This window comes from Molossus molossus, unplaced genomic scaffold (assembly GCF_014108415.1).
Source record: "Molossus molossus isolate mMolMol1 unplaced genomic scaffold, mMolMol1.p scaffold_m16_p_18, whole genome shotgun sequence".
Taxonomy (NCBI): Eukaryota; Metazoa; Chordata; class Mammalia; order Chiroptera; family Molossidae; genus Molossus; species Molossus molossus.
In genome coordinates this window covers 53558537-53574919 of record NW_023425353.1, presented here as the reverse complement: position 1 = coordinate 53574919, position 16383 = coordinate 53558537, and the positions used below count along the sequence as shown (strand labels likewise).

At 38.1% G+C, this 16383-nt stretch overlaps 1 protein-coding gene across 13 annotated transcripts in view; it reads left to right on the top strand.

Moving 5' to 3' along the window:
- Positions 1-16383, top strand: part of CLASP2 (cytoplasmic linker associated protein 2) — a 158665-nt gene that overhangs the window by 11766 nt on the left and 130516 nt on the right. For all 13 annotated transcript variants that reach the window (XM_036266077.1, XM_036266076.1, XM_036266073.1 and 10 more), the window contains exons 3-7: positions 1525-1628; positions 4060-4151; positions 5600-5675; positions 8003-8100; positions 15410-15480. In XM_036266077.1, coding sequence (XP_036121970.1) covers positions 1525-1628; positions 4060-4151; positions 5600-5675; positions 8003-8100; positions 15410-15480 — 441 coding nt within the window. The remainder of the gene's footprint in view (positions 1-1524; positions 1629-4059; positions 4152-5599; positions 5676-8002; positions 8101-15409; positions 15481-16383) is intronic.

Sequence of the window (16383 nt, the reverse complement as noted above, 5' to 3'; positions counted from 1 at the left end):
TACTGTTATGTGTTTGTTAAAACACACAAACACACACACACACGACATCTTAATCATAAGTAAATGGAAGTAGTTGTGACTGGAACCTAACATTGGGTAGATTATTTAAATCCTGGTTTCATTGCTTGCTGTTTGTGTGACCTTGGGCAATGTATTGAATTCCTCTGGACCCTCAAATAGGCCTATGCTATTGCTTAGGATTGTTCTGAAGATTAAATGAGATAATTCAGTACTTAGTACACAACTATATTCTAACAGAAAGATTTATTATTGCTCTGGATTGCCTCTCAGAAGCTATCAGGACCAGTCCCACAATAGCCAATCCTACGTGTTGAAGAATTTCTCTAATGTTAACAATACAAGCAAGATGAGAAGGATTTATATTGTTCCAATTGAAAGGTACTTGTGTTGCCTCATAATTAGGCTTATGATTTTTATGGTGAGGACTTTTTGTTTTCTTACACAATCATTTCCTTAATTAAGCTTAGATTTTGGGATGGTGTCATTCCATTTGGTATAGTTAACTTCTCACTGTAGTTATTTTCTTCCAAAAAGAGTGTAATTTCATTTTTCCTTAAATCAATGGTTTTCAACCTTCCTAATGCCGTGACCCTGTAATACAGTTCTTCATGTTGTATGTGGGCAGACCCTCCTGGAGACAGACAGAGGAGCAGTGTCTCGGTTCCTAAGACCATCGGAAATATGTGTTTTCCGATGGTCTTAGGCGACCCCTGTGAAAGGGTCGTTCGACCCCCAAAGGGGTCTCAACCAATAGGTTGAGAACCGCTGCTTTAGAACCTGTGCCCTCTTGAATTCTAGCCCCACCCAATCTAGTTCTCCCCACCCTATGCATAATAGATGTGATTTATTTGTGTTGCTTTGCTGATTTATAGTTACAAAAACTTTTTTCATGAAAACTCTCTAGAAAAGGACTCTAACCTGCCTTTCCTTCCTCTTTTCATGGAATAGTGCCCAAAGTGTTGGACCTAGTAGAGAAAGACCTCAATTCTAGTGGCCTAGGCTTTTATGGTTTTTGTTAGTTAAGTAGTATGTCATGCATAGAGAAGAATGCATATCAAACATGCACAATTTGAAGAGTAATTATAAAACCAGCACGTGCCTTAGAAACTAGAATTCTGCCAACTCCTTAGATGTGCCCTCTCTGCATTTCCTGATGATACCTCCCTCCATGTACCCAAGGTACCACTGTCATGACCTTTGGGATAATCATTCCCTTGCTGATCTTTAGATTTTGACTGTCTAGACATATCTCTAAATGGAATAGTAATTAGTTTTGCCTGTTTTTTTTGAACATTATTATTATAAGTGGATGTACAATATGTATTCAGTTTGAACTTGCTTTTCAGTTATATTTGATTATTCATAAATAAAGAAGTGAAAACAATTTGCTTACCTCATAACTTTTAATTTATGCAAACAATTGCTGTTTGTAATTTTGTAAAATATAGCTTATAATGGAGATGAATTTTAAATATTTACTCTTTTTCCTTTCTCTTTCTCCAGTTATTGTAGCTTTAATAGACAGAATGGGAGATGCCAAAGACAAGGTTCGTGATGAAGCTCAGACTCTACTATTGAAGTTAATGGATCAAGTAGCACCACCTATGGTAGGCCAATAGTAGAAAAAATTCTAATTTTGCTAATTAATGATGAAATATCATTAAGGATAGATGATAAGGTAATCATAGCAAGTCAGTCACCAGGGGACATGAAAGCTGAAAATTTAAACAGTGAATTGTTGCTAATGCTTTAAAGAAGTTGACATTTAAGAATAAACGTCTATATTTAATATTTTGATTTTTTTGCTTTTCTTTTTCTTATTTTCTATTCTTTAATGCTTTGTTAAAAAGCTAACTCAGCCCCTGCCAGTTAGGCTCAGCGGTTGAACATCGGCCTGCGGACCAGAGAGTCCTGGTTTCCGCTAGGGGCACGTACCTCAAAAAAAAAAAAAAAGCTAACTCAGATTTTAGTGATTTGACAATCTACTGATAATAATTATTTTTTAGGATTTTTCTGGCTTTCCTTATCTGCATTATTACAAAATGTTCAGTGCAAAGCTTATTTTGAGAAATACTTTTTTTTTTCCTCTCTCCTCACCTGAGGACATTTTTTGCATAGATATATCTTCAGATAGAGTGGGAGGGAGAGAGAGGGGAAAGAGAGAGAAAGAATCATGGATGTGAGAAAGACACATCAACTGGCTGCCACCCACACGACCCCAATCGGGGCTGGGGACAAACTGCAACTGAGGTACGTGCGCTTAGTGGAAACTGAACCTAGGTCTCTCTGATCTGCGGGCCGATGCTCTAACCGCTGAGCCAAACCGGTCAGGGTGAGAAATACTTAATGTTATATTAATTTCTGCAACTCTTACAAAGACAGAAGGAAAAATTTTTTTTTATCCTCACCTGAGGACAGTTTTGCATTTATCTTCAGATAGAGCAGGAGGGAGGGAGGGAGGGAGGGAGGAAGAGAGAGAGAGAAAAACATCGATGTGAAAGAGACTCATTGACTGGCTGCCACCCACACGACCCCAACCAGGGCTGGGGACAAACAGCAACTGAAGTACGTGCCCTTAGTGGGAACCGAACCCAGAACTCTCTGGTCCACGGGCCGAGGTTCTAACAACCGAGCCAAACCGGCCAGGGCAAGAAATACTTAATGTTATATTAATTTCTGCAACTCTTACAAAGACAGGAAGAAAATTTTTTATTTTAACCGGTAGTTACTAATTGTATAAGGCATATAGTCTATGACAGTGACCTGTGTTTTATGGATACAGTAGGAAAAATTTGCTCTTATGTGGATGTGTTTTGAAAGGAGCACCAATAAGTTGACATGTATACAAACATTTAAAAAGTAGCTCATGTTAAGTGGAAAAAGATCAGAATCTATAATACACATAATGCTATTACGTTATCATTTAAAATACAGTTTAAAAATTATAATATTACATGATTATAAAAAGTCCAAAGAATATTGCATTGTGAAAGTAAACTATTTTACCAGATTTAACCAAAGATTTAACCAAAGTCCTCATTAATAGTGTGGTGGGTATCCTTCAACACTTGTTAAGTGGTTCAAATTTTAGCTTGTTTTTGTCATGCTATTACCACAAACAGTACTATAAGGGACATCCTTGTACATGTATCTTTGAACATAAATATAAGTCTACATGTAGTTCCAGAGGTGGTGTAGCTGAGTCAAGTTTTTTTGTAAATTTCCAAGTTAACTTCTGGGAAGTTTGACAAAGAGTGAGTGAGAGAAGATAGAAATATATTAGTAGAACTGAATACAGAGTTCAGAAACAATAGAGTCCAGGAAAAGGTGTGTGTGTTTGTGTGTACACACATGAATTTAGCAAATGGTAAGGGTAGTATTTTTAAATGTGGAGAAAGACTTGATTGGGACACTTGGCCATTTAGTTGAAAAAATAAACTTGGATTCTTTCTTATACCAAACCCATGTACTTATTTTGGATTATTTGTATAAGTTTATCTTTGCTTTTTCCAAAAGAAAATTACAGTGGGTGGCAATAAAATGACTTGCCCAGATATGTTCCTGTGTTTGGATTCAATCTTAAAAGGAGAAAAGTCTGAATTCTAAAATGTTGAAAAAGCCTGTTCTATGTGACAGTCTGGAGTAGTTGCTAGGCAACATTGGGCCTTTTAAATGCTTACTGGACTACTTATTGGGCTTATAATGGTAGCATTGTTGTTGAAGATTTCTAAAGCTTAGAACAGATTCTATGTCCTTTGAAATTCTAAGGTTTTTAGATGTTGGACATAGTTATTCTGAGAATAATTGAATTATAAACTAAAAGATGAAATAAAAACTAAAAATGTAATTAAGATATTAAAAATTGGGTGGGAGCAACATCAGTACAAATTCAGCTTATAAAAACTTGTAGAGAAGTGAATAGTCTAATGGGACAATTCATTTACCAATAAGATTGGTAGTAAAGTTGAGAATAGAGAAAAGATTTTAATATAAATAATTTAATTTTTTGTTATACATGTTTACTTTTCTTTCAAATAGCACATTTGGGAACAGTTGGCTTCTGGTTTTAAGCACAAGAATTTTCGATCTCGAGAAGGCATGTGTCTGTGTCTTATTGAAACCTTAAACATGTAAGTTTTATGATTACTGGAAAACAGCTTATGTTTTTCATTATCCTCAAAAAAGCAATATCCATTTCACAAAGTTCAAGGAAAGCTGTGGAAATAAATTTTAAGTCGTTATTAACTAATCTCTGGTACAAGAGTTTTTAATTTTATTTGATACCTTTATCTGTTAATTTTTTTGTGTACATATTGTTATCTTTCATGTTAATTTGAAATTATTAGTATAAGAAGTGTTTTTTTCTTCTTTAACATGTCAATAGTTGCTACCCAAAATAGATGGTCATATAGCAAATATATTGATATAGGCTCTACTTCTGTTCTGGACCCAGTTTGGAACTATTTTTAACTCAGTAATATTTCAGATATTGTAGCCATTTCCCCACCTAAGCTTTCTCTTCTTTTTCTTCTTTTTGTTAATCTTCACCTAGGGATATTTTTCCATTGATTTTTAGATAGAGTAGACGGGAAACGGGGAGAGAGAGAGAAGCATTGGTGCAATAGAGACACATTGATGCAATAGAGACACATCGATTGGTTGCCTCCTGCACAACCCAGACCCAGATCCAACCTGCAACCCAAGTACATGCCCTTGACCGGTAATTGAACCTAAATCCTTTAGGCTTCGGGCATACGCTCTAACCGCCGAGTCAAACCAGCCATAGCCACCGAGGCTTTCTAGAGTAGTGTAGGTGGTCATGGAAATCACGGACTGAAGAAGGTGTCCCAGGACACTAGATAGTGAACCTGGTAGCTGTGTGCAGAGCTCTGACAGCTTAGATGCCACAGGGCTCAGAGCTCCAATCTGAAGAAACTGTAAACTGGGGTTTTTATTCTCTTTCTGGACTATTTTTTCAAGTTCTGTGCAACAAGATAGGTAATATATAATAGTAGTTTTCAACTTTTCCTGTAATGTAACTTCCTTTTCTCTAACTGTGCCTTCATTTATTTTCTTTTATTCCTCTATGGTCCTTTCTGCCATCTAGAGCTTGTAAGTGCATTCAGTCTGCACAAATTTTGTGGTTTTTGGCTCTCCTGTCATTTGCTTTCAACCCATGACCCCCTCAAAAATTAATAAACATAAATAAAAATTTTATTGGAATGGAAATTTGAGATCCAAAGTCTAAAAAAAAATGACTATTTTAAAGCAAAAGCTCAAATTTTCTTGAGCGTTTGAGAGGTTGCCAGGTTTAAGAGTGCCATTGGTTGAACATTTTGCTCTGTTGGATCTTGCATTGACAGTTTTCATTGTCAGTCATGATTACTCAAGTTTGCATACTTGACATTGTTTAGAATTAGTTTTTGCTTGTGTCTCATACCCTTCATGTTTTAATGATGTGTGTCCATGCTCTCTACTATATTTGTCTTATTAATACAGACAAGAAGAACATATAAGGATATTTTGTTTATTGTTTGATTAAAACCAAATTATCTTTATTTTTTCAAACTATGTTTAGTTTTGGAGCTCAACCACTAGTCCTCAGCAAGTTGGTACCACATTTGTGTATCCTATTTGGAGATTCCAATAGTCAGGTAAAATTTTATTTACATTCAAACTTTGACTAAATTTTTTGGTTATGCCTTCTTTGCTAGTTCTCTTACTCTATTTTTAAAAGAAGAAACGAGAGTGGAAAGGGGTAGTGAAGTTAAGATTTCACCTTATTTTTTCCTTTAAAATCCACCAGAATTCTTTTTTTTTTTTATCCTCACCCGAGGATATTTTTCTATTCATCTTCAGATAGAGTGGGAGGAAGAGAGCAAGGGAGGGAGGGGGGAGAGAGAGAAAAACATCGATGTGAGAGAGATACATCAGTCGTTTGCCTCCCACACGACCCTGACCAGGGCCAGGGATTGAATTGCAACCAAGGTACATGCCCTTGACAAGAATCGAACCCAGGACTCTTTGGTCCACAGGCTGATGCTCCAATTGCTGAGCCAAACTGGCCAGGGCCCACAGTTCATTTTTAAGAACACATCATATTTGCTTAAGTTTGTTAGTTGTTTAGTATTAAGGATAGATGGGACTTAAAGCATAGTTATTATTATTATTTTTTTTAATCCTCAAGCATAAGTTTTTCATTGATTCTAGAGAGAGGAAGAAAGAGGGAGGAAGGAGGAGAGAGAGAAAGAGAGAGAGAGAGACACTGATGTGAGAGACAAACATTAAACAGTTGCCTGTCGTACACACCCCGACTGGGAATTGAACCCGTGACCCTTTGGTGCAGGGACGTTGCACCAACCAACTGAGCCACACCGGCCAGGACTAAAGCATAGTCCTTGAGTTTGAAAAATTGAATAACAAATAACTTGGTTTCCCATCTGTAGTCCTTTGTGTTAATTGTGAGAACAGGTCATTAGCTTCCTTTTTCTATTTCTGAATGGTTGCATAACAACTTTTTTGCAACAATCAAAAACCTATTTAACAGGGAATTTGTGCCATTGGTGTATCACTTGTTAGAATTTTGTTTTTATCCTCACCCGAGAACATTTTTCCATTTTTTGTTCAGAAAGAGTGGGGTGGGGGTGGTGGTGGGGGGGAGACAGACAGACAGACATCGACGTGAAAGGGACACATCGAGTGATCAAGTGGTTGCCACCCACACAACCCAACCAGGGCTGGGGACAAAGTGCAACCGAGGTATGTGCCCTTAGCAGGAACTGAACCCGAGTCTTTCTGGACCTCAGGACAAAGTGGCCAGGGCTTGTTAGAAATTTCTTTACCTGAGCTGCATATGCTATAGGCATAATGCAGGGGTGTATTCTGGATCCCATCCCTCTGGTAGAATTAAATTTTGATTGTAACCTTCCTGGCACAGCTTGTGCATTTGGAATAACCCTGGGTAAGGTTTTCCTTGCTTTTCAGCCCTAGCTAGCTTCTCCTCTTGAGGTTTGGAAAGAATTCTGTCTCTTCATTTGCTCTTTGACAGTGAACTTGGCAGGGGAACTGGAACTGTCTTCCAAATTTCTGTCTTTAGGCCACGTTTTCCCCCCTTGTAATTGTGGTAAATATGCACAACATAAAATTTACCATTTCAACCATTTTAAAGTGTACAGTTCATCAGTAAGTAATTGACATTGTTGTGCAGCCATCTTCACTGTCTGTGTCAGAACTTTTGTATTTTACCAAATTGAAACTGTCTTCCCATTAAACAGTAACTCCCCATGCTCTCCAACCCCTCAGTTCCCGACAACATTTTCTTCCTCTCCATATGAATTTATCTACTGTAGGTACTTCATAAAAGTGGAACCATACAATATTTGTACTTTTTTATCTAGCATATTTCACTTAATAATGTCTTCAAGGTTCATCCGTGTTGTAGCATTTGTCAGAATTTCCTTTCCTTTTTTAGACTGAATAATATTCAGTTGTATGTACATACCATTTTTTAATCCATTCATTCATGCATGGATATTTGGGTTATTTCCACTTTTGGGCTATTTTAAATAATGATATTGTGAACATTGGTGTATAAATATCTGTTTGAGTTCAGGCCACATTCTTAAAAGGCAGTTTTGTTCCAGGAAAATATATTAACTGTGACAGTGATTTGTATTTATACAAGTACTGGCAGTTCTTTATACAATCATATTACAAAAAGAAGACTTTTTAAAAGCCACATTATTAACTTTTATTTACATGTTTTTTAGATTTTGGTAAAACCTTTTCACAAGGTTTCTCCAGCTGTTTCTTGGCAGGTCCTCTTTCTTTTTGTTAATGACCTATGATAATCTCTGAGGGATTTATAGATACTAAAACCAACTTGAAGCTTCAAGTTTGTCTGCTAGTGTAATGTTACCTTGATGTGAAGTATTTTATTGTATCTCATATAATTTTTTTAAAGTTCTGAATCCTTTGGCAGGTGAGAGATGCGGCAATATTGGCTATGGTGGAGATTTATAGACATGTGGGAGAGAAAGTAAGAGTGGACCTTTTTAAGAGGGGAATTCCTCCTGCTAGGTAAGTCTTGCTAAATTTGTTTATTTTTTTGCCAATAGTTTTAAAAGTTTTAATTTTGTGTATTTATTTGAAATGGGTTTAATTTTCTGAAATATTTTAAAATTTAAAAGATACAAAAGAATATATTCTTAGATCTTGGTTTTTTTTGGTTACTGTTTCATTATATACTCCATATTTATTTATCTTGAGAGAGAGAGAAACATTGATGTAAGAGATAAACATCAATTGGTTGCCTTCTCCCCACCCAGGTACGTACCCTGACTGGGAATCAAACCCTGAAACCTTTCGGTGTAGGGAATGATGCTCCAACCAACTGAGCCACCTAGCCCAGGGTATAGGCAACTATCTTTTGATACCAGGCAGTATGGTCATAATTTGGCAGATGCTTGAGCAAGGATTTAGTAAAAATATTAATCCATTCATTCATTATTTTTTGGATACCTGATATTGAAAGATACTACACAAGATACTGGCTAACAGAAAGCTATATAAGAATCAATCACTACCCTTAAAACCTAGTCAGATAAAAAGAAAATTCTGAATGAATAGAGTAGCATCAATCAGTTTAGTAAAATTCCTGTTGATGAGCTTCCACTTGTATCTTAACATTTTTTTTTCCAAAATACTTTTTTCTGTAGTACTTCTCAGAGTTTATATTTTTATTTATTTATTTTTTATTTATTTTTTTATCCTCACCCGAGGACATTTTTCCTTTTTTGTTCTGGTAGAGTGGGAGGGAGAGACAGGAACAGAGAGAGAGAGAGAGAGAGAGAAACATCGATGTGAAAGGGACACATCGAGAGGCTGCCACCCGCATGACCAATCAGGGCCAGGGACAAACTGCAACCGAGGTACGCGCCTTTAGTGGGAACCAAACCCAGGCCTCTCGGGACTGCAGGTCGTCGCTCTAACCGCTGAGCCAAACTGGCCAGAGCTATATTTTTATTTAAGACATTCCAATTAGAGTTTCTTTTTGTAATGAAATTTTAGTCTCCATTTTAAGGGGAACCTGAAAGCATTTTTTTTCTTAACTTTTTATTATGGAAAATTTCAAGCATATAAAGTAAACAAAATAGGATAATAAACCTTCATGTACCCCCTGCCCCGCTTCAGTAATTAACAGCTGTGGCCAGTTTTACCCTTACCTACTTACTTTTGTCCTGTATTATTTTGAAGCACATCCAAGTCATCATAACATTTTATCTGTAATTGTTTAATGTATTTCTTAAGGGGAAAAATATATTTTTAAATCACAACAACACTACCATCTTCACACCTTTTATTTTATTTTTTGCAAATAATCCTGTACTATCAAATAGCTAGTCAAAATTCAAATTTCCAGTTGTTTTTCAAATGTCATAAGTATGTATGTATTTTTAGCAGTGTTTGAATCTGTATCCAATAAAGTCCAACAATTAGTTGATATGTTTTATGTCTTCTACAATTTTTTTGTTGTTAATACTCACCCGAGGATATTTTTTCATTGATTTTTTTTTTTTTTTAATTTAGATAGAATGGAAGGGATGAGGGGAGAGAAACATTTATGTGTCCACATTGATTGGTTGCCTCCCACACAACCCTGACCAGGGCTGGGGATTGAATCTACAACCTAGGTATGTGCCCTTGATCGGAAATCAAACCCTCGACCCTTGGGTCTGCAGGTAGACACTCTAACTACTGAGCCAAACCGGTCAGGGCTGTTTTATGTCTTTTTAAAAAATAAGTTTTTATTGATTTTTAGATAGAGAGGAAGAGAGAAGGAGAGAGAGAAACATCAATCGGCTGCCTCCTGCACACCATCTACTAGAGATTGAGCATGCAACCTGGGCATGTGCCCTGGCTGGCAATTGAACCAGTGACCTCTTGGTGCATGGGACAATGCTCAGTTCTCTGAGCCACACTGGCTGGACTGTTTTATGTCTTTTTTTTTTAAAGTAGCCCCAGCTACTTGTTGAATATGCCAAATAGTTTATCCTATAAAGTTTCCCATATTCTGAATATTGCTAGTTCTTTTCCTGTGGTGTGATTTAACATGTTCTTCTGTCCTTTATATCCTGTGAATTGGTAGTAGATCTAGAGACTTGATCAGATTTTTGGCAGGGGATATTAGGAGGAACAAAACTACTTCACAGGTGGTGTGTGTTCTGTTATCATAAATATCATCATATCTGGCTGTCTCTTACCATGTAAGATATTTTTCCAGTACCAATTATTTTTAGATGATAAGGTTGTTAAATAAATAAGCATTCTCTTTACTTATTCACTGTATCACTTTCTACTTCTAGGGCTAACGAGAATTCATTTGAATATATTCTATGTTATTTTGTGTGGATGAAAGAAATGTTACCATTTATGTTTGTGTGTGTCTGAGTATATATGGGGTGGAGCAGAAGTAGTTTTATAGTTGTGCGTATGAGAAATAATACAATAATACAAAAATAAACAGTGTTTAGTGTACTCAAAACTGGACACCTACTTTCTCCCCGCCTTGTATATGTATATGTTACCTTATATATTTTAAAATTTATATTGAAATTCTTTTTTCTTTGTTTAAAATTTTTATTCACGTATGGCATCCATATAGAAAAGTATACAAATCATATGGCTTCCTTGCTCTGTATCCTACTGAGAAAGGCTTTCTCTACTTAAAGATGTTCTCCTAGCTGCCCTATCACCAGGCATGATCTCCACATTAAAAAAATATATACTGTGAACTATCTCAACATATACAGAAAAGTGTAATAATATATTTTTTAAAAAACTCGATATAGCCTACACTAGAATTAATGTTAATATTATGCTGCATTTACTTTAGTTTTTTTCCTTTAAAAACACAATGTATGGTTTCCTTTGAAAGTCTCCCTACTGCCAGTGCTCCCCCAGCCCAGTGGTAACAGCCTTGGTGAAGCTAGAGCGAGTCTTCCCGGTCTTGGTCAGAGCCCTTCACTGGAGACGGGAGAAGGCCCTGGGGCTGGCTGAAGCACAGGGGCTAGTGGAAGGGCTGAAGAAACACTGTGACGGAGTGTCTTGGAAAGTCTCCTTCACTAAGCACCGAGGCTCTGCTGGGCCCCAGAGCCTGCTGCTTCCATCACAGACAGACAGTTGCCGCTAAAGCATTTCAGGTGCTCAAACTGGATGCCTCTGTGCTGGTGTCCATTTATGACTCAGTTCTTCTTTGTTCTTATTGTTAATCCTCACCCAAAGATATTTTTCCCTTATATATATATACTGTAAATATATATATATATTTTTATTTTTTTTTTAAAATCTTTATTGTTGAATGTAGAATGTATAACAGATGTCCCACATTTTTTCCCCATTGACTCCCTCCTCCCCACTCCCGCCTCCCTCCCGCCTTTTCCCACACTATTGTCTGTGTCCATTGGTTATGCATATAAGTTCTTTGGTTTATTTCTTCCCACCCCACCCCCCAGCCCCTTTCCCTTTGAGGTTTGTCAGTTTAGCAACCAATTTGTACTTCTTAATCCCTTCACCTTTTTCACCCATTCCCCCAAACCCCCTCCCATCTGGCAACCAACAAAATGTTCTCTATATCTATGAGAATGTTTCTATTCTTTTTTATTTTTTCTTTCAATTTTTTGTTCAGATAGAGTGTGGAGGGAGAAAGAGAGAGAGAAACATCGACGTGGAAGGGACACGTCGAGTGGTTGCCACCCACACGACCCAACCAGGGCCGGGGACAAACTGCAACGGAGGTACGTGCCCTTAGCGGGAACCGAACCCAGGTCTCTCAGGACCGCAGGCCAACGCTCTAACCGCTGGGCCAAACCGGCCAGGGCGAGAATGTTTCTATTCTATCTGTTCATTTTGTTTGTAGAGTCCATTGTTGATAGATATGTATTCCTTGCCATTTTGTTTGTTCATATATTTTATCTTATTCTTCAAAAAGACCCTTCATTATTTCATATAATAACGGTTTTGTGGTGATGAACTCCTTTAACTTTTTCTTGTCTGGGAAAGTCTTTATATGGCCATCGATTCTAAATGACAGCTTTGCAGGATAGAGTAATCTTGGTTGTAGGTTCTTGCTTTCCATCACTCTGAATATTTCTTGCCACTCCCTTCTGGCCTGCAAAGTTTCTTTTGAGAACTCAGCTGACAGCCTTATGGGAACTCCCTTGTAGGTAACTAACTGCCTTTCTCTTGCTGCTTTTAAGATTCTCTCTTGCCCTGGCTGGTTTGGCTCAGCGGTTAGACCGTCGACTTGCGGTCCTGAGAGACCCGGGTTCGGTTCCCGCTAAGGGCGCGTACTTCGGTTGCAGTTTGTCCCCGGCCCTGGTCGGTTGTGCGGGTGGCAGCCACTCGATGTGTTCCTTTCACATCGATGTTTCTCTCTCTCTCTCTGTTCCTCTCTCTCCCTCCCACTCTACCTGAACAAAAAATGGAAAAATGTCCTCGGGTGAGGATTAAAAAAAAAAAAAAAGATTCTCTCTTTGTCTTAAACCTTTTGCATTTTGATGATGATGTGTCTTGGTGTGGGCTTCTTGGGATTCATCTTGTTTGGGACTCTCTGTGCTTCCTGGACTTGTATGTCTGTTTCCTTCACCAAGTAAGGAAAGTTTTCTGCCATTATTGTTTCAAACAGGTTTTCGATTTCTTGTTCTCGCTCTTCTCCTTCTGGCACCCCCAAGATGCAAATGTTGGCACGCTTGAGGTTGTCCCAGAGGCTCCTTACACGCTCCTCATTTTTTTGGATTCTTTTTTCTTTTTGCTGTTCTGATTGGGCGTTTTTTGCTTCCTTATATTCCAAATTGATGGTTTGCTCCTTGGATTTACGTACTCTATTATTGAAGCTGTGTAAATTATTCTTTATTTCAGTTAAAGCCTCCTTCGTTTCTAACTGCATCGATCATTTCTGACTGGTCCTTTTTTATGCTCTTGAGGCCCTCACTGAGTTCATTGAGCATCCTTATAAGCAGTATTTTGAACTCAGCATCTGTTAGGTTGCTTATCTCCATTTAGCTTAGTTCTTTTCTTGGGGTTTTGTTCTGTTCTTTCATTTGGGACCTGTTTCTTTGTCTCCTCATTTTGGCTGCCTCCCTGTGTTTGTTTCTGTGTATTACTTAACGAGCGGTATGAGGCTCGCTGAGACCAGATGCTGCTCGTTTGAAAAAATTTAGGAAAACCTGAAGCAGGATCCAAGTCAGGCCAATCCTATGGTTAAGCAAGTGCCAACAGCTTGGGTGGGCCTGAAAGTTGGGTGGGGTGGGGTGGGGTGGGGTGGGGCGGGGCGGGGTGGGGCCTCAGGGAGTCACCAGGGCGGGGCTACCAGTGTGAGCCAGGTTGCTGGAGTCCCAGATTTGGCTTCTGTCGGCCGCCCCTGGGAAGGGCTCACCAAAGGAATAAAGGCCTCTGACAACACATTTGTCCCGGAGAAAGCCCCCTCTCCAGCCCTCGCTCCAGTGCCAAACAGCTCAGTTCTTCCCTGTGTGTCTCTGGCGCCCCTGGAGCTGCCTCCCCTCCAAGCTTAGAGGGAGAGAGTCCGATAAGTCCGTGCGCGGGCCCTTTAAGGAGCTGCCTGGGGCTCCAGCCGCCTCAGCCTCCCTGAGCCTCAGTTCCCGCTGGTTTCCAGCCAGAAGTTATGGGGATTCTCTTCCTGGCACTGGAACCCTGAGCAGGGCACCTGGTGTGGGACGGGGACCCCTCTGTCCTCAGGGAGGACCTTCCCAGCCGAGGTGTCCTCCTGATTTTTATCGGCCACACGTGGGTGTGGGACCAGCCTGTCGCGCTGCTGCCCCTCCTACCAGTCTCAATGCAGCTTCTTTAATCCCGTAGTTGTAGGACTTACATTCAGCTTGATTTCAGGTGGTTTTGAATGGTGGTGGTTCTGTAGTTTAGTTGTAACTTGGATGTGGTTGTGGGAGGCCGGATACCGTGTTTACCTACCCGCCATCTTGACCGGAAGTCTGCTTTACCAATTTCTTCAGATATTGTTCCACTAACTGTTTTCCTCTTTCCACTAGCATTCATTCGCAAGAATTCAGTATAATGAATTCAGTATAATACATTTAATGTAACATTATACTGATATTGTAATAATTTGAAAATTATATTATTTTTTCTTTTTTTTTCTTTTTTTTTTTTTGTTGTTCAGGTACAGTGGGAGGGAGAGAGAGGAACAGAGAGAGAGAGAGAAACATCGATGTGAAAGGAACACATCGAGTGGCTGCCACCCGCACAACCGACCAGGGCCGGAGACAAACTGCAACCGAGGTACATGCCCTTAGCGGGAACCGAACCCGGGTCTCTCCGGACCGCAGGCTGATGCTCTAACCGCTGAGCCAAACCGGCCAGGGCTGAAAATTATATTATTTTTTCATAGTGATCATATTCTGCTCAGTGGAGCAGTCAGAACACACACAACATTTGTCATTTAAGTTCTTTATTTTATATGGCTGTAGTTCATGGTACCCCAAAACAATTACATAGTAATATCAAAGATCACGGGTCACCATAACAAATATAGTAATAATAATGGAAAATAGCAATATAATAATAATGAAAAAGTTTGAAATATTGTGAGAATTACCAGACTGACATAGACATGGAAGTGCCAATAGATTTGCTAGACAAAGGGTAACCACAAACCTTCAATTTATTAAAAAATGCAATTTTTTAAAAATACAATAGCTGCAAAATGCAGTAAAGGGCAATGTAATAAAATAAGGTATGCCTGGCCAGGGCCAGGTAGCTCAGTTGGTTGGAGTGCCATCCTGATGCCAACATTGTGGGTTCAATCTCCGGTCAGGACATGCAAAGGAAAAAATAAGGTATAAACAAGGTATGCCTATATAATGAATTCCTAGAAGGTTTTTAACGAAAAAATATGTTTTAGGCCAACAAGTATCTGCATTCTCATTTTGCAAGTAAAATGACAAGATGTGGACCTAAGGTGTTAGACTTAAATGTGAAAACTAAGACTTTAGAAATTAATTTGTGACAGAAACATAAGGGTAAATTAGAAAAATATTTGGTAGTTAAAGACAACATGACAATGGCCTCTTCCCTTTCTAATTTTATGATGAAACATGGACATTGCTTTGTGTGAAAGTTATCTTTTCACAAATATACCTGCAAGTATGTAGAGTGCTGCCTGTATTTGGTTGGTTCTCTCAACTGAAGAGAGATGGGTTTTTATCTTTCTTTTCAGTAAGTGAGTTCATTGTAAAAGAGAGTTATATAGAACCAACTGAATCCCTGGAATTGTGTTTTTCTCAGGGAGATGGTAAAAGGAACTGTTTCTCATTAAGTGTATGTAAAACAAACAAAATTTATTCTTTATTCCCAGATTAGAAACTATATTTGCCAAATTTGATGAAGTGCAAAATTCAGGCGGTATGATTTTGAGTGTCTGCAAAGGTAAGAGTAAGTTATTTCAGTTCTTAAATATTTCTAAGATTACTAACCTTTTGACACTAAAATATGTATTCAAGTCAGCTGTTATATCAGATTTGATTTTGTGGCTTAAAACTTAGGATATGATAAATGTCTTATCCTGCTGATCATTACCTATTTTCTGACTCTTGGAGTAAGTGAGAATTCAATAGTGGGTATACTCAGTTGTGTAAAATGATCCTCTTTTACCTATTTTTTGTATCTTGTGGGTGGAAGATATGATGACCTTCTTGCCTTTCACGTTTCATGCATGAAATACATATTTTTATTCCCAGAGTAATTGTTTCACTTAGTTGTTTTTAGTAGAAATTATGGGGTTGATGGGCTGTATTACACCTATGTGTAGAGTGTTAGTGATGACACTGGTGAAGAGACACAGACATAGGAACTTTACCAACATAATCATTGTTGGCTTCTTAATTAGAAGTTGGAATTCACACATGTTGGGGTTAGTGTCCGGCATTTATTTGATTTTGTAGTTAGTCTACTTTTTGTGAGGATACTAAATTGTATTTGGTTTTATTGGGTAGCATTTACCTAGACTTAAGTCTTTAATTACTAATTAGTCTTATATGTAAAGGATAATATTCTGTTTCCAAAGAGAGTATAGGTAGTTTTTCACCTAGTAAATTAGGTTCATATTAAAGAGAATAAGATTAACTTAGTACTATGCAAATGATGCTGGAGAAAAATTTTGGTGTATGAGTTGTATAGTTAAATAATAGGAAAACTAGATTTTAATATAATGTAGTATTTTTTCTTTTGAATTAAACCAAGACTGAGCCTTATTTTGTTGCAGGAAGGCAGATGGAGTGAGAATTTAGTGTTAAGATTGTGTCTACACTAAATTTAAACTTAGTTCCAGAA